This window comes from Myripristis murdjan, chromosome 19, assembly GCF_902150065.1.
Source record: "Myripristis murdjan chromosome 19, fMyrMur1.1, whole genome shotgun sequence".
In the NCBI taxonomy this organism is placed as follows: domain Eukaryota; kingdom Metazoa; phylum Chordata; class Actinopteri; order Holocentriformes; family Holocentridae; genus Myripristis; species Myripristis murdjan.
In genome coordinates, this window is record NC_043998.1 from 17,610,800 (window position 1) to 17,629,657 (window position 18,858).

General features: G+C 41.9%; 1 protein-coding gene across 3 annotated transcripts in view; it reads right to left on the reverse strand.

Annotated features, from left to right (window-relative positions):
* Positions 1-137: 137 nt before the first annotated feature.
* The window catches only part of LOC115377488 (myosin phosphatase Rho interacting protein), a 38,274-nt gene continuing 19,553 nt past the window's right edge, over positions 138-18,858 (reverse strand). The window contains exons 9-24 of one of the 3 annotated variants that reach the window (XM_030077266.1): positions 17,989-18,093; positions 14,703-14,759; positions 14,018-14,086; positions 13,850-13,939; positions 13,592-13,701; positions 12,834-13,407; positions 12,591-12,728; positions 8,574-11,231; positions 5,498-5,645; positions 5,239-5,356; positions 3,594-3,753; positions 3,390-3,503; positions 2,833-2,919; positions 2,532-2,694; positions 2,213-2,298; positions 138-1,174 (exon numbers count right to left, since the gene is read on the reverse strand). In XM_030077266.1, the coding sequence (XP_029933126.1) occupies positions 1,103-1,174; positions 2,213-2,298; positions 2,532-2,694; positions 2,833-2,919; positions 3,390-3,503; positions 3,594-3,753; positions 5,239-5,356; positions 5,498-5,645; positions 8,574-11,231; positions 12,591-12,728; positions 12,834-13,407; positions 13,592-13,701; positions 13,850-13,939; positions 14,018-14,086; positions 14,703-14,759; positions 17,989-18,093 (4,749 nt within the window). In that variant the 3' untranslated portion in view covers positions 138-1,102. The remainder of the gene's footprint in view (positions 1,175-2,212; positions 2,299-2,531; positions 2,695-2,832; positions 2,920-3,389; positions 3,504-3,593; positions 3,754-5,238; positions 5,357-5,497; positions 5,646-8,573; positions 11,232-12,590; positions 12,729-12,833; positions 13,408-13,591; positions 13,702-13,849; positions 13,940-14,017; positions 14,087-14,702; positions 14,760-17,988; positions 18,094-18,858) is intronic. The other 2 variants (XM_030077267.1, XM_030077268.1) reach the window with 2 other exon arrangements.

The window sequence follows — 18,858 nt, forward strand, 5'->3', positions numbered from 1 at the left end:
TTACATCAATATGATTACAACTGTCATTTCAAGCTTTATATGAGATATGATCAATTCCAATCAATTGTACAATTTCAGTGTGGAAATGATGGTAAAGCATGTATGAAAACATAACCTCAAAGTAGTCACACAAGGGACAGGGTGCAAAAATATTTATTGCTAATAAACCTGTAGGCAGTTGGTGTATATTTGCTTTATATTTACAGTAAGAGTACAGAGGAATGAGAATGTGGGACAAAAATCCAAAACATTTAAATAAATACAAAGGAACTGCCACTGAACAAGACTACAAACATAACCAACTCCATCAACTCCTATACAGTTGGACCAATGATTGCAGTGAGGAAAAAAAAAATCTATATAAATTTTCATATATATATTTATATTATAATCAGTGATCCCATCCATATGCATTCAGCAGTTGCCTTTCCATTGGTAATCCCAGATTGATCCGAGGATTTCAGAGAACATCTATGATGTTAATCACCGTTTAGAAGCTGACAAGCCAGGCGATGAAGCAACATAGCAGATAGTGTATAATAATGCAGGAGAACACTTTTGTTCCAGAGCTTGTTTATTGAGCAAGACTTCCATCTGTGCTGAAATGATAACGGAGTGGTGGGGAGATTCAATATGTGCGTACTGACCACACCTAGCATAACGTGCAGGCCTGAGGGCGCTTGTTCTCATGATTGGTTATGCAAGTATTATTCAATCATCAATATGTAGTTGTGTTTAGCCATTAAACATCACACTTATTCCTTTGGCTAGTAACACAATCTACAGAGTTAAAACAGTAGCTTACACAGTCATGGTTTTAGTGTATGCAAGATGCTCAATTAAAAACAGTACAGAGTATTTACAGTAAGACATGGCAACAACAACAAAAAAAAAAGTACAAAAAAAGTCACAGTAACTGAAGTGCATGGAATGCAAACTCTATAGACATGAAATTCAAACTTCATACCATGATTTTTTTTTTAATAATATACGACGTGTGTTTTGTGACCAGTGTGTAGTGTTACTAAATAAGTCATTACAGAGCTAAAATATAGTGGGCCTCTAAACATGCAGCAAGGTAGGAGGACATGACACGTCACTATCAGAACTCCTTGGTGTCTTTATTTTCAAACAGGTGGAGTCTCTGCTCGGCTGTCAGCCCTTCCTTTAGGCTCTGGAGAGAGAAAGAGAGAAAAAGATGATGTTAATATGGACCGAGATAAACAGAACTACCTCTGGACACTCGTGTTGTTCCTGAGCAGGCAGTGACTTGGTCTTTCTCTCTTTGGTGAAACTGATAGTGCCAAAATACCGTCCACATGTGAATAAATATCTAAAACACAAGTGAATCGAACAGTGAGATCCCAAACACCACACTAACGTGACAGGGTGGCTAATATGACAGGACACAGATTAAAGTTAGGGCGAGAACTGTTTTAATATTTATTAAACCCCCTAATATCCAAGGCAGATCACCACTTCGTGAGAGCTGAATTAATTTCATTTTCAAGACCCTGTATCTGTGAAGTGGGAAACGTGTGCATACTGATGTGAAAGAGTGACACAGTCAAATCTTTTCAGTGGAGGACAACAGGATGTGCTTGACACCCGTGGGTGCATCTGTTATAGTTTACCTAAAGGAGAGGGGGAGGAGGCCTACACGTCCTCAGCAGCCCTGACTGTCCCAGGGCATGTCACGATTCTCAGACTGAGGACAGAAGGGGGAAAACACACCAGCAAGTGTGTTAGAGTACTATGATGTTTACTTGTGCAGCACAACCCAAAATTATGAAGAGTGCAGTGCGTTATGGTTCACTAAATGGATAGATAAAAAATAAACTGCGTGCACACGTGCAGCTATGCAGCAGTGCTGCCAGTGATGATGCACCATCAGGCATTCGAGGGCTGCTCAGTACTGCATGCAATGGCTAAATACTGCATGCAATATTGCAGTTGTCCTGTAGATGGCAGTATGTCACTGGAAACCACATGGTTTAAGTCTTAACCACAGTTTGCTGTGGTGGGTGACCTTTACTGGAAAAACAGATCTTACTTCAAACAAAGCTGCTCTATCAGCTTTCAGTCAGTTGAGGCTTATGCGGTGTGACTTGATGGGTGATGGAGTACAATGAGAAACTCAGAAGAAACAGTTCAGTGGGTTGTAGGAGTGACTTCAGTCTTAAAACACCCTCCCCGCTGCTGAGGAACCCACCTTTGACCTCATGGTGCGCTCTGAGCGTTTAGCTGCAGCAGCTGCCATCTTGAGGATGTCTGGGTTGCTTTTGGACTTCATGATATCTAGAAAGAAATACACAGACTTTAAGCAAATGCATGAGGAAAGAGGGAACTGAAGTATTTTCCTGTGTTGAGGTTTGTTAGCATACTGGTATGGATTTTATTTGCTGCTAAGCGCGGGGTGAATCAGTGTCAGAGCTCAGACACTGGGGTAGAAACAGGAAGTGGTGGAGTAGCCAGATAGAGTGAATGACAGGTTAGATGGAATAAGGGGTGTTTTCGGGTGTGTTTAGTACCATATCCTCCTCGTTCCACCTCCTCCAGTGAGGGCTCCCCCAGCGCCTCATGAGCCAGCTGCAGCTGGTCTCTAAGCCGGCCCAGATCCCGCTCCGCTTTGGCCTTGACGATGCTCAGCTCTGTGTAGATGTCCTTGTACTTATCTGTTGCGTATTTCTTATCCTGCACACATACATACATTGTTTAGGGACTGAAACAAAGGAGCATGCATTCATGTCGTGCATCTCAGCCTTGGTTTTGTGGATATTTCCCGCTCTAAACACCTCCAGAGGGAAGTGTTGTTCTCAAAGAAAAACTTACTCTTTGGGCTGCCTGGAGTTCATCTTTCAGGGAGTTGATTTCCTGCTTCAGGTACTGGACTTCAGACTCCTTCACCCTCAGCATCACCTGGAAACACAAGATGAAACTGTTGGAATGAAAGCAAGATGATGTTGCAAAACATGGGGTGGCTGCTGGCTCCAAGACTTAGGAAGAAATCTGCCTGAAGAGTTTAAGTTAAATCTCAAAATTTGTACTATCAAATAAATCACCATATAAAACTCACTTTTACAGACTCCATATAAATGAAGAAGCTTTTATTAATCCTTGGCTTGCCTTTTTATTTTTTGCTTTTACGTTTTTGGATTTGCTTTTGCTGCTGATTTTGTCTTAATCCTCTCACAAACTCAGCAATATAGTGCTTTATAAAGGACTATGCAAATAAAAATTCTAATCGTGATTACCTGGCAGGAGAGAAGTAGAAATTAAGAACTACCTTATCCATTTCATGCACCTCAAATAATTAAACCTTTTTGATTATTGTCTTTGCCATGTGTGGTGTGCATTTGCCACGTGCACTGCAGGGTTTCAGAGTCTACCTCTAACTCATATAGCTCTTTGCCCTGTATCGTGGCGCTTGGGTCTCCACCTCCATCCTCACTGGTCATGGAGCGCATCTTGGTGATCTCTGCTGCCAGACGGTTGTTTAGCTCCTAGAATTATAAAAAGACAAAGTTCAGGGGGTTTCAGTGGCAAGGAGGATTTGTGCAGGATTTGTGTGTGTGTGTGTGTGTTGTGGGCACCTGGTTGTGTGCGTTAAGCTCTTGGTTCTCTCTCTGACACTGCCTGAGGGCCTGCCTCTCGGCCTCCAGCGCCTGGGCCAGGTGGGCGTTTTCCAGGCACTTCTGGGAATACTGCTCCGACAACACCTCAATCTCCCGCTGGAATGAACACAGCTCCTCCCTGAAACAACGCCACATCATACCAAGAGAAAATCAAATCTCACCAGATTAGCTTTAGGGCACAGTCAAAGGGTTCAAATATGGCTACAGTGGCATAATTCATCAATCTTTTAATATGTCCAGTCTCTGCTTTGGTTCAATGCTTGATCTCTAAAGTCTAGACAAACCTGGAGCCAGCATGACGTTTATCAAGGCCTGACAGGGATCAGACGGACTGAGACAGACATAAAAACGCAATGGCGCAAACATGGGACTGGAGCTGTGCCTGTAATTCCATTTTGGCAGGGTCACATATCGCTACCTCAGGCACCCGTCACCTTGGCTACAGCTGGCACACTGCGGGCTAGCAGTCCTTTGCCCCACCCTATTCAGACTGAGATAGCTTTGGGTGAACTTTCACAAAGCAGGATCAGTAGGTGAGCCAGCAGACACTGACAAACAATGGTTGCAGTCCACAGAAAGAGCTTCACTGGAATAAAGGGCTATAGAGTGTACCAAGTTATGACATTCGCATTTCAGGCAAATTTTTTCCTATGTTAGTTCTTTCCTCATTATGTCAACCACCTTCTTCTCTGCTCACAAAGCTTTATTAAATTCCACTTGGTTTGCTGTGCTAGCTTTAGACTATTGCTTAATTTTGCAAAAGGAATTTCATGTGAGTCAAACACCTGCAGTTTCAGAGGTGACACCAAGTGAAGTGTTAAAACATGCAGAAGACAGGCAGGTGAGCAGTGAACACCCAGTGCCTGTAATAAATTATTTCTCCATCAAGCAGAACAGAGGCCACCGTGTGATTCAAGCTCACAACAAACAAAGAATAAGCTTTGAACTAACAGCTTCAACATGACTCAAACTGTCTGCCATTACATAAAAAGAGCTTTGCAGGAGCCTGGATTTTTTTAAAATGAATACACCATGTTTACAAAAGACTGGTCCATTGCTCATCTTGATGAGAACACAGAAACAAAATCAGCCACTCTTTTGCAAACAGTAGCTTATATTGACTAGGATTATCCAAAGTAAGCCGACTTTTTAAAGAATAACATGCTATTAGAAGTCACTGGACAGAAGATGTACACATTTTAATTTTTTTTTTAAGATGATTTTTTTTTTTGGTATTTCTGCTTTGTTTAACAGTCACAGTAGAGAGAGAGACCGGAAAGACAGGAGAGAGAGAGGGGAGGATATGCAGCAAACTGCCTGAGGTCAGAATTGGCGCTGCAATCAGGACTCAGACTTAACAAGTCGTACGTGCCCTTACCTGGTGAGCCACAGGGGCGTTGTAGATGTAGAACTATTTAGGGTGAGCACTTGGGAATTTATTGTGGCAAAATGATCTTTCAAAACATTCAAAACTTTTTTTAAAAGCATATTTTGTATACATTTCACCAATGGAACAGCTTTTTCTCCTCAGATGCTCCATTTCAATATGGGCCTTGGGTCACAAATGCCTTAACAGAGCATTGCTGCAGTAAAGAAAGCTTACTCATGCTGTCTGCGAATCTCCTCTATGTCAGCGTTCTCTGCGTTGTTGTTGGCCTTGCGAGCTTTGTCCAGCTCTTTCTCCAACTCTGTCCGGTGGGCGTTTTTCATCGCTTCAATTGCTAAGGAAACAGAAACAAACGGCTATGAAGGCTGCACATTTTTTTATTATGTGTAACCAAGTCCCAGCAGAAATGTAACATTTAGTAAATCAATTAAATGAAAAATTTAGACTTAGACTTTTGGTTGGTGTTGCTACTTACCAGCGATGGTGGCTGCCGTCTCCTCTGCCAGCAGTCGCTCCTTCTCCTCCTGTAGGTTCTCCAACTCTCTCTGGTGTTTCCGCTGCAGCTCGTCTATCACCTTTTGGTGGGACTCCTCCATGGCAGCAAAGCCCCTCTCACAGGTGGCCTATGAAACAGGAGGAGGATGTGGGGATGACAGTGAGTTCACAGGTCATGTGGACAAGGACCGAAAGGTTCTTCTGCGCATCTGAGCTGAGCAGGAAAACCCCCTGGGCCCCAGGACATAAGTTACTGTTAATCATCCATTTGGTGACAGCAAACAACCTGCAAGCTACAGCCTGTTAGCCACGAGCAACATGGGCCTGTGTGAGTACAAAAAAGGTTAAGAAAAATGACAGACTACACATTATGTTGAAGGAATGCATAGCCAATAAGAGGTGGGAGTAAGAAAGTATGTGCTACCATTTCCTATGAACAGTAAAATCATTCATCCACTGACAGATTTTTGCATTGTAACCTTTTAACCACACTCATAAAACGCTTATTACAAATTGAGTTCATGTCTGGTTGAATAGTGCCTACAGTGTAAGCTAATGTGCAAATCATAATCTGTCTATGAGCCAAATCTTTGATGGAATGTAGGGTTAATCTAATGCCTTAACACAATCATGAATAGCTGGGCCTGGGCTGCTAAAGGGTAAGCTGGGACACTGGAATCAAATGTATCGTCAACATAGGGCATTTTTGGCAAGCCCATCTGTGACAAATGAGGCAAGCTTGCCAAGCTTGCACTGACACCTTTGGGCAGTATGGAAACAGGGGTTGAAGAGGGTAATCCTGATCAACATGCTTTTAGAAAGGGCCATTCACAATGCTATTATAATTACAGTGCAAGTTTCCACAAGAGGGAATTTGAATGGCCTTCCGACTAGCCCGACCCGAAACCTAGTCCTACTTCCGTCCTCTATTCACTGCCACTAATCTGAGTACTCAGTCAACGGTGCTGCCCTGGCCAGCGTTCCCTCACTCTGCCTCAGTCCGGCCACAGCTAAACAGGGGAACTGTAGGCCTAGTCTGTTTTCACAGGGATAAAAATCCTGAGCGCTCGGATTGGCCCAGGAACCTACTGTGAGAGACTGAACTAGCCAGTTCTTCCCCATTGGGAATATGGAAACTTGCTCTGCTCTGACATCACAGCAGGCAGCACCTGCACTTTATTTAGATGCATGTTACACGATGTTTCTTGCGTGTGAAAGTTCATGTTCTAGTTAAATACTGTAATGGAATGGTTTGAGCTCACTATTCAGACATTCCAGATGATGTAGGTAGCTTACAATGGAGGAGAAGGCTAATTAAGTGCAAAATTTAAGACATGAGCTGAACATTGGATCTTCCAACATAGTGTTTGAGACCAGACTAAAGGCAATATCCCCTTTCTAAAATCACGTAAACCTTTAAGAGTATTAATCTGTGCCTCATATAGTCTCATATCCAGATTGTCTGTGGGTATGACATAGGTACTTCACAGCCAATAAAAAGATTTTATTTAACTGCTGTTATTAAAACTTAGATTAAACCAAAATGACAGTTGAAATCTAACCTGATCTGCTCCCTATCAGGAAGTATCCTGACTATACATCTTGATGTTACCACATCCAAAATTTATAGTTAGGCCTTGAGTTTATAAGAGCTGTATGCCACCTGTTGCTTTGTGTGATCTTCCTAACTGAATCCACATTCAAAGACTTATTGTGATTACTGTAGTATCATGTGGCTGTGACAAGCAACTCCATGTACACATGTTGTGAAAGGGGCCAATATGAGATGTTAAGGATATGTTATGGATATCTTTAATATTAGGTCTTAATGCTATTAAAAATTTTAGGTGTTAATCATAAACTACATATTTGAGAGTTAATCAATGAAATCAATGTTCAACATTTTTATTTAAAGCTTCATGTGGACAGAAAATACAGAGATTTTAGTTGTTTTTTTTTCAAAACAGATTTTGCCTATCATGCCATTGAGAAACTGAAGGAATGACTTTTAAGAATGAACTAGGTTATCTTTGAGGCAGGTATAAGGTGAGCTGCTGAAGCTGACGGGCCATTTTTCTCTGAACTTCTTGTAATTGATGATGTCATGGCAAGTGTTCAGTGGTAGTAGCTTCCACTGCCATAAATAACACTTATGAGATGTTCGCTCTTCAGAGCACTCTGAAGTGTTATTCTCAGACCACTGACAAATACAGTCCAAGATTTTCAGTGTATCTTGGGCACACTGCCATCAGGATTTTATTAATTTTGTTCTAAATGCCAGTTAGAAAGAGGGTCACAGGCCGGATCAATTACTGTCATTAATTCTGAAATCTGCATCACTGTGTACAATGTACGTATGTGCAATTAAATTAAATGTTTAATACTAACTTTTACAATAATAGAAAGACTTTTGTGTTAAATTGAAATGTTATGTCATAAACGGTTAATCAGAGACAAAAGGAGGAAAAGTAAACTAGAAGTCAATAGAAAAAGCCAAAGGAAAAGAGATCAGACCCATACAAGTGAAGCTCATGACAAAAATCAAAATTGATACCAGCTCTGGAACTGAATACCTAAATGCTTAAACCTGTTAAAAAAAAGGGTCAACTCTTTGCCCTTAGCACTTTGAAACTATCACATTATGGCCGAGTACAAGGGTTAGATTAATAAGCACAATGAACTACTGCAGAGGAACTCATTTCACAAGAATATGGACTCAGACAACTTGTACTGTGACAGAATCTTATAGCTTTTGTTTCAAGTTATACATAACTAGTCTATCTTTTCAGTTACTTAAGATTTTGCAATTGATGGTGATGGAGCTTCAACAAAATGGGTTCCTCAGCACACAACTACAGCAGCGGCAACGACTGCATGCATTTAAAGGAGGTTAGTTGTCATGCATCACTGAAGTAGACTGCTTCACAGAACAAAGAGCGGGAGTGAGGTGGGCGAGGTTAGGAAGGCAAGTAGGGGTAGGGGAAGGAAGGGAGTCTGGGAATGCCACAAAGGAGTACAAGGCATCACGGATGGAGGATGACAAGGAGCGCTTCCACCTTCAGATTTTCCAGGTCTTTCTCGTATTTCAGCCGTAGAGTTGTTACATCGCCCTGTTCTTCTCGCCGCCTCATCTCTTCAGTCATGACTGAGACTTGGGTCACCAACTCTTGAATGCGCTCCTTGAGGTTAGACGTTGGTGACGAAGCAGGAGGTGCTTGTCTGTCCTTGGCCTCGTCTGACGAGTTTCTGTCTGGGCTCGCTCTAGTCACAACATTCCTCAGTTCTTCCATCTCCCGGTAAAACTTCTCTGTGAGAATGTTCCTTTCCATCTCATGCTTCTTCTTCAGGTTCTCCATACAGATAGTCAGGGAGTCTATTTCTTTAACGTTCTCTTCTGAACGGAGTCGCAGTGTCTCACTTGCCTTGGCGACTTCCTGCCTCAGCTTTTCTGCTTCCTGCTCATATACATCTCTGACCTCCCGAAGCTCCTTCCTGTGCCTTGCTATCATGTCTTGAAGCTCAATCGTTTTATCCAATGAATCTATAGGCTCTCCATCAATCTGAATGAAAGTCTGTGGCCTGTCATTTCTCAGTTGCACTCCAGATAACTGATTCTGAAGATCTGCCAGTTTGGTTTGGAGATCTCTGTTAAGGTCTCTCAATTTTGAACAGTTTACACAACCTGAGCTACCAGCCTGAATTTCTGCCTGCTTTTGTGTCAGCTCTTTCTCATGTTGGAATTTTTGCCTGATGATGACATAAGACATGCAAGCTTCTCTAAGGGCTTCAAGAAGGTATTCAAGTCTCTGTTTTTGTTCATTGGCAGAATGAAAGGTCAACTGAGCCAAGGACAGGAGCTTTTCATGTTTTGACAACTTCAGAGTGGAGACAGTTTGCTTCAAAAAATACACCTTTGCTTCCAAAGTTTCTGTCAAGTCTTTTAGAATTAGAGTATTTGTTTGATTATCAGGCCAACTATACATTCTTGAAAGGTCTGGCTCCGTCACTACCATCTCACTATCAACTTCAACTTTTGCTCGAGGACAAATCCCTCTAATCAAAAGCATCATGCTCTTCTCTGCCATCATGTGTTCTGCCAAACGCCTTTCACAACTTTCTCCTTTATTTTCCTGTGGCCTCATTTCAGCAGTACTCAGCAGTTGGCTCCAGAACTCTCCCTCCAATATCAACGTGTCCATGTCTTTCTGACTAACACAGAGAGGGTCCTCTTTGGAAGAACCAAGGTAATCTGGGACAAGTAAAGTGCTTTTTAAATTGCTGAGTGTTTTCTCTACATTAACATCTATCTTTGTTAACATCTCTAATACCTGATTAAGCGCCTCAGACTTCATCTCAATCTCCTCTACTACTTGCTCAATAAGCCCTTCATCAGCAACCTGCTTCTCACATAACTGAATCAACCCTCCATCCGCATGCACTCTCTTTTCAACCCTACCTGCTTTCATTTCTACCTCCAACCTCTCTCGTAACATTCTTATTTCATTTTCTGCTTCTTTTAACTTCTGACTACTGACTCTCTCAGACTCCTCATTGCAAGCGATTAGTTCACTGTTCTCGGCTTCAAGTTCCAAACAGCGCTGCTCTCTAGACTGTAAGTTTGCCTCTCTCTCATATAACTTTGCTTGTGACGCTTCAAGAAGCTCTCTGAGTTGCTCTTTCTCCTGTTGTGACTCATTATCCTCGCAAGATGCCACTTGGAATCCCAGACCTTTCAGTGTGGCCTCTTTCAACTGCAGTTTCTTTTCAGTGTCCTTTAGGGTGTTTCCAAGCTCCTCCAAGGTCACCAGAGCTTCGTGAAGCCTCAGGGATTTCTCATTCAGCTCCCTCTCATAATACTCTCTGTCAATGGCATTTGCCTGGTTCTCAGCCAGTTCAGCCTTCAATCTGTTCAGTTCCTCCACAGCTACACTGTGCTGTTTGCCACTCTGTAGGTTAATCAACTCTGCTTTCAGTCTGTCTATTTCTCTGTCAGCCTCAGTCAACTGGTTAACTATCTCCTGACATCGCTGATTCAGTGCACCATTTTCACTGGTTAACAATTCAACCCTCTGTGAGAGGAGTCCAATATTCATTTCATTTGTTTCTGAATGGTTTTCAATCTTTGAGAGAGGGCCATAAGGGTTCTTAAGGCTTTCAAGATTTTGCATCTGAACTTTCCCCACCATATCCTCCATGGTTAGTAGACGGGCTTCATAATCACGGATGCTTTCTCCTGCTCTGGCTAAGCTCTTTTTTATGGTTTCATTTTCTACCTCCTGTTGATATTTCCAGGTCTCCAAGAGCTTCTGAAACTGACCCTTTTCTGCTATCTCTTGATTACAGCTATGTGTTCTCAACAATTTCATCAGCTCCCTGAGAGTCAGAGGTTTACCAATGATCAAGTCCTCTAGCTCTTGAATCCGCTCTGAGCTATCCTGGAGCAAGAAGCTAACTGTCTTTTGGACCGGTTCTGGGGGAGGGTTTTCCACAATGGATGTTTTTTGGGGTTCGGAAAAGTAAGGTTCCTCGGTGGAGAGGTGAGAAAGCGAGAGGCCAAGCTGTGCCTGCATATTGCGCTTTTTCAGCTCTTGCAGCTGCAGGAGCTCTTTGGTCTCCTGGTACTTCTTTGTTAAGCTCTGTGCTTGAGAACTAACCAGTTCTGGCCTCTTCGTCTGGGGCGTCACATCAGCCTCCAGACCCATAGGGTGCTCCAGCTTGGAAAAGGGGACCAGACAGTTGGTTAACACACAGCAGGGGACACACAAGCTTGCTAATTGTTTTCAGCGTCAACTACCAACTACTGCCCCCCCCCAAAATTCTCTCAAAATGTGACATTACATTTAATATCCCCACATAAAAATAATGTCAATAATGTCAAATTATACAGATGAATGTAATGATTCAAAACATTATCAGTCACATCTTCCTAAGCCTAAATGGTGTGAATTAAAAGCGCTGGAAAGAGATTTAATGGCCAGGGTTAGTTAATCACAACAGAGCATGCACATTAAATGGTTAAAAGTTATTTTATGAGGTAAGTAATGCAATATTAGTTTCAGCTCAATGGTTTACTTGGGAATGGAAGGCATACCAGCTCCTATAAACACGTTTGTTCCAAGCTCATGTCTTGTACCAAACAGACCTTTTTTTCCTCAGTACAGATGTTGCATGTTTCCAACTGAAGTGTAATGTTCAAACACATGTTCTATGTGATTTCACTGCAACCTCAAATATGCACTAACATGTAATAGTTCCAAAACAAAACAAAACAAAACAAAACAAAAAACAACAACAAAAAAAAGATAATCTGTATATTCACTAAGAACTACAAAATCTAACATAAAATCAGCTCATGGAAAAACAGTAATGGAAGAATGTCCTAATGTAATTCATCTACAAAAGTCATCATTCAGCCTTAGTCTAATGAATCCATCCACACACAAATATCAGAGGAATTTAACCAACAAGACTCATCTAAGCCATGACATAGCAGACAATATTTGTTAAAACAAAACAAAACAAACAAACAAAAAAAATATGGATGGTCTACATAGTAGTTAATAGAAGATGAGATTCTGACTTCCATGCAAATAATTAGAAAACAAGCCAAGAGGTTATTCATCATACATTTTGAGCAAAACATTTCCACAGCTATAAAGTTCACATGTCATTCACAGAAACCATGAAATGGACCTCTTTGATCCATAATCAACTTATTTTTTCATATATAACTGCTAGCATGAGTTCATGACTTCTGTACAGCACAGACCTATAAAAAGAGAGATTAACTAGTAGAAGCCAAAGTAGTAATAAGATTTCAATGTTTTTCACATGCAATGAACTCATGCAGAGGCACCTGTTTGTTGCCATTTTGTAGCTCTGATGTCAGTGTGTTTGCTGTTCTTACAATAAAATACAACATGCAAAGAATGTTACAAATGGAGGAAAATACTGCTCAGCTGAGAACATAGGCACTTTACAAGTACAGCTGTACAAGACTTCCTGTAATAGTATAGTGCTGTATATTACAGCACAACGCTGAGTATGTAGATGCTTGTAATCCTGTAACTCACCGGAGAGATGTAACCCGTCCGGATGTCCTGCTCTCTCTCCAGCGCGGTTCTCAGTTGGAATTCCAGCTCCTGCTTCTGCTGGTTGGAATCGACAAGCTGCTGGTGACAGCTCTCCAACTGCGTCTTCAGGTCTTCTACCTGAAAGAACAGAAAGCGATGCAGAGGTTTGTTAAGAGAACAGAAGAAAATTATTGAGTTTAACACAATTCTACATTCTCCATTAGACAAAAAGTGTAAACATACCCCTTTCTTGTAACTTTCCAATAATTTCTCTAGTTCTGCCGTCTCTCGGGAGTGCACTGTTGAAGGCAGGGGCACTCTCCTTTCTTCTCGTATGGGAGTGTTCTCCACTTGTTGCCAGTGTTGTTCTATCACTTCCTCTACCCTCTGCTGCCTCTCCAAAGATAGAGGACCTCCTGAGTCAAGCCCTGTGTGTCCATCTCCCTCTCCACTCTCATAGTCCATCCTGCCTATCTCTGCGATCAGCGGAGACTCCACCGATGTGCCTGTCACAGACTCGTACCTCTTCCGCCTCTCCTCCCTTCTCCGACTCCGCTCGAGCTCTCCTAGGTTTGCCTGCAGGCCCTCAGCCTCCTGGGCTCGTTGCTGAGCCATGGCCTGGGCAATGGGCCTGAACTCGGCCCAGTCAAAGGTCTTAGAGCGGCCTTCCCTTCTACGTTCCCGTGCACGGCTCTTTTTGAGGCCCGGGGCAGAATCTCTTTCCACAGATGATGCTTCGGAGGAAGGAGAGTCCTGGGTCACATCTGGCCTAACCAGACCCTCCAGAGGAGAGAAAGAGCCATGATCGTCAGTCGAGCTGAAAGGGAGGGGAAAAAGTAAGTAAGTTGTAGATATTCCAAAGTACCCTTTGAACATTTTCCATTGTATTATGCTTTTGGGATGACTCAATCTTCAAACATGTTTTCACCAGAAATCTGGGTTAAAGAATAAACATCATGGTTGATTAATGTGGACAACAGTGTTGAAGTGATTCTTCTGACCTTGCAACATCAGGGGCAGTGGAGGGTCTGACATTCTTCATGACTGCCTGAATCCAGTTCCTGCGTATACCTGCTGTCATGGCTGACAGAGTGTGTACTCCCTCCTGGGTCTGAAGATGATCATGAAACATAAAGGTCAAGGTTAAGTGGGTGAAGGCATGCGCTTTTCACATGGTAAAATAACAACCAGAATAAATAATACAGACATCATGATGCAGTAGCAAAATTCGTCTTTTATGAGAATGTAAAGCCTCTTACGTGTATTTGGAAACCATAGTTGCGTTGAGCCTGGTATTCAGTTACATTGTAACAAGTGGACAGATCAATCTCACCATCCAAGTCGGAAGCCTATGGTAACGAGACATGAAATTATTCAAGGACAACAAAAACACATTAACTGTTGACATAAAATGAATGACAGTTCACCTCCTCAGCGATGGAGTCCTTGTAGTATCGCAGGCTGTGATCTGTCAGCACAAACCAATATTTCTTCCACTGCCGAGTTGAGAGGAAAGAGAGAAAGCTGGGTCATATGAAGTTCAAAGGCAGAGTTATGTCATAACAATCACGAACATATAAAAAGTGCAAATAATTGCTATCTGGAGCACTGAAAAGAAATGAAAAATTAGTCACATATATTATCAAATATTCCCTATGAGTCAGAGACCTACTATAGTCTGCGGTACAATGTGCAACGGCTAGCATCCTCCCTGTCCATATATCACATAAAGATGCATGTGAACATTCAGGCCCCACCCTGTTCTTTTAAGTGTTCTCCATTGAAGCTTCAACATCAAAGTCTGTGCAGACCTCTTTAAAGGCCATAGAATGCTACAGACATTCAAAACTCCTTTAGGTGGACAGTTCAGATGCTGTTTGAAATAGCTACTGACTCCCTTCTTTGATGACTCCAATACCCCTATCCATGAGAACACCAGTGACCCACAATTCTTTTCTTGTCAACATTTTCTGTTTATTTGCTGCCCTGTTTCTCTGCTGCAATCATTCTGGTTGATTAGTAATCTATTATCTTCAGGTTTTTTTTTTTGTTTTTTTTTAATTCCAACATCAGGAACTGATCCATAGGGCTGGTTACCAACTCATACAGTACCTGTCCTTGGTCATCGAGCTTCACCATCCAGCCTTTCTTGAAGTTAAGCAAATCCGGCTAGAAAAAGACAAAGAATAATGAGAAACTACCTCTGAATAAAATGAAAAACATGTTGATGTGTCCACAAGGTCTCCTCATGCAAGATGACCTCAGAAGTATTCAAAATGCAAATAGTTTGTCAACACATTTCATATTGCGCTTTAACACAAAAGCAGTAGCAAATTATCACCACTTAACTGGGTCTTCAAATAATAAAATATAACACAGATAAAAGCAGATCACATATTTGCCAAAAAAGTAAAGCCAGAAAAGACTCCCTTAATCACAGCTTTGTTTCTGCAAATTCAAGTGCAAAAAGTTCTATTTTCATTCGAAAATGCAAGAAGAATACATGCTCACTCAGTCAGCTGAGGGTAGAAGTTGACCCTACCAATGGATAAGACAAACTGAGAGGAGGATATAAGACCATCTGAATGTGGGCCACTGGCCAGGGGCAACTTCTGCTAGTTTTGCTGCCGTTCTGTGCTACTCTAGCTGAGGATGCAGAATCCAGTGCTCAATATTGCTGTAGTCTGCTGTGATTCCACACAGTGGGAAAAACACACAAACACACGTGAATGGTGGCCTCAGGAAGCCGTGTTAAGTTGTGACACGCACACACACACACACACGCGCACACACACACACACACACACACAGCTGTCTCTCTTTTCCAACAGCCATACATAAAAAAGCATAATGACATACAGTGCACACAATGAATGCAGTCAAAACACGCAGAGGGAAAAATCTGCACACGGAGGTTGCAGGAGGAGGAGGATAACCTGGAGAGGAGAGGGGGAAGGGGGGGCTGCACTGCCCCCTGCAGCATGGAGGACTGCCCTACAACATCCACACCCTCACAAAACCACACCAAGGCCAGAGAAACAATGTTAGTCTGGAAGAGGAACAAACTTATAACTACAATGGAAATTCATAATTAACCAAGACATGAAGTTGTCTCATGCATTTTCAAACCGGATGATCAACAGCTCTACTAGATAATAATGCGGCACATCACTGCAGAGAAATCTTCTTTCTTGTTATCCTAGCACAGGGAGGTCAGAGGAGCTCTTAGGGATTCAGTGTCTTGCTCAGACATGCAACATGTCTGAAATGCAGGTTTGATCCCGAGACTTCCAGGTGGTCTCCATAACACTACACCACTGGCTGCCCAATGTGTCATATTGTCCACATTCTATAGTTTTGTTGTTGTTTAGTTAAATAACTGAACTGTGATTAATTTCAGTAGGAGGAAAATGTATGGAGGGATTAAACAAGAAATGCTGAGTATTTCACTTAAAGGGGAAGCCTACCTTTAGGTATGGCCTGTTTACCAGCGTCTTTAAGATGTTTACACTACCTCCAATCATTATGTATGCCGGTCATATATTCACATATGTGTGTCCTCATTTTTTTTTAACTTGTAAATGTACAAACATTTCCTTGCCTGACCTTGCTCGAATTTAATTGCTGTCTCCCCTAACAAACAACCTTTTTCACAGCATTCATTTTGACATGAAATCACAGGTAAACACAGGAGGTGCTAATGACATTAATTAAGGCTCTGTTCCATTTATGTGCAGCAGAGCCTTTCCAGTGAACCAGTAGGAACACCACCAGAACCTTGGCTCTGTTAGACTTGCATAGAATGGACCCTTAATTAATTAAATTAGTAACACCTGTGTGTACCCTGCTATTTTATGTGAAAAAGGTTTGTTGAAACTAAAAAAGAGCCACAGATGTGATAATAATGTTAAAAAGCTGACAGAGTGAAGAGGGACTATTTCTTGATGTAACAATGACAAAATAACAAAAATAAAAACATTTTTTTTTTTTTTTTTAAGAATTAAGCCAGCGTGTTACTGTGGTAATTAGCTAACTCAGACACTGTTCAACATAGAGGTTAATCAAAGTTGGTGAACGTCCTCTACTATTTACCTCAATATAATGTTTTCACATTAATTTTGATGGCATATTCTAATGCCTACACAAAAATGACACCAACTTACACCATACAGTGTAAACTGGTTTTTGTACTACTTTCTTTTTATTCATTCTGTTTATCCTAATGTATGATTCAGTGCGAAATATTAAGAACTCAGGAGAAAACTCACTCTGTACATTGTTTGTACACAACTACACAGGCAACCACAGGTGCTGTCCTGTTCCACAGTGCCTAGGCTAGCTGCATCAGTAGTGCCTGTAGTTTAAGTTAATGTCTTGGAATAATCAAGATAAAAATGCACAAAAATGTTTCTGTCATAGAGTAGCCATAGCAGATGCAAAGCTACACCTAACAGAGGACAAGCAAGTATCATTCAAGATGATGTGAGGGAGCACCATCTGACTGTCTGATCAACTGAGATGTGAATTTGGCTTCGAATGAAGACGTCTTGGCAAGGGGCAAACTGCTTTTTGCAACAGCAGTGTATAACTATATCTCTAAGGGACACGAGAGGTCACCAAAGTGATCAGGTTTTGACATCACAACATTGCTGGTACACGGCCGATGTGCACCACAATGCCCCAGTTTGACGCTGATTTGGGAGTTTTTTCACACCAAGCCAGGACAACAGTTTCCTAAGCCACGCCACTATGAATAGTGTGTGCCAGGTTGCCCAGCTGAGCTCCGAGTGCAATCAGGAAACATCTACCAAGACCTTTCTCAATCTTTAATTCTCCTAACTCTGTTACTTAATCAAATCTGGCCCTCCAGCCCCAACAACAACCCAGTGCCCTCTCTCAGCACTGCTATAGACTTGGCGCTGATGTTGACCTTGGACCCTGCAGCTTAGCAGAACAGCAGAAGTATTGTCTGGAAAACCAGTCCACACACACACTCTCTCTCTCTCTCACACACACACACACACGCATATATACACACACACGAAACACCTTGAGTAAACAACAGTGGCTGATTCCCAGGTTTCTCTTTGTGAGTTAGTACTATGTTGTGCTGCAGGTTTAACTCACCTAGCTACCACATGTCCTGGCACTCATTAACTAAATGCATAACATAACCTACTGGTAACAGAAACAAACACACCTGGGTCACAGTGTGAGATTATTTCTTCCACAAGAACCCCAGAATGACCACTTGCTTTGTGTGTTAATAATGAACCGCAAAAAAACATCTGATTTTAAGTTTTCCGGTATCTGTGGTACACACAAAAGATGCTGTCAAGATGACTGCAGAATTTGGTAAGACCATTACAAAAAAAATGAGAGAAGACTAGATACTTACCGTCATGACTGAGTCAGTGGTCCGTCGGTCCAGGGACTTGGCTCTCCTCAGTGGGGGCAGGGTGGAGGGGAAGTCCAGACCCTGATCCAGGTCATGCCTCTGGTCCTGGAAAAGACAAGCATACACCGTAAAAAAACACCATTAAAGTTTTTTATACCCTTGGATTGGACTCACTCTAATGGCTAAACATGTAAAACAGGAAAACTGAAGATTCTGACATTTGTAATCTGTGAGTATGGAGTGAATTAACATCATGACAAATGGTTTTTACTGAGGTGGAATAAAAATTACATTAACAGTCAAACAGATACAGAAAGCAAACATACTGACTTCTGAAAAGCAGCATATAATCTCATATGGCCTGCATTTGAATAGGAATCAATGTGTGGTAGATAAATGTCACGACAACCAATCCTTCCTTGTCAAAGCCACATATTTTGTGAGGCTCAGCTCAGCGCAGCATTGCACTGAACCAGAGAGAATGAAAACAATGAACACACACTGATAGCATGAAGCAAAACATGCCATCTCTAGCTGTGTGTGTATATATGAAAGTTGTGCCTAACTGGATGTTTGACAGCAACAGTGAGATAAACAGAATGCTAATATGTGCGTGCAGTACAAGCATAAAACCAGCAATGGAATCTTTCCATTTCATCTGTACCTGATTGTCTAAATCGTAAACATGATAAACAAAGATGAAGAAACAGGACAAAAAAAACAAAGAGGTCAACAACACAATTTTGAGAACACTTTGCAGTGTGTTTGTGACTTTGTGTCTCAGTGTCCTGGGTCTCCGTACTCCAAAATAGGGTCTTGGAGCTTGAGCAGAGAGAGCCAGGGTGGGAAAGGGAAGCACAATCACCAGGG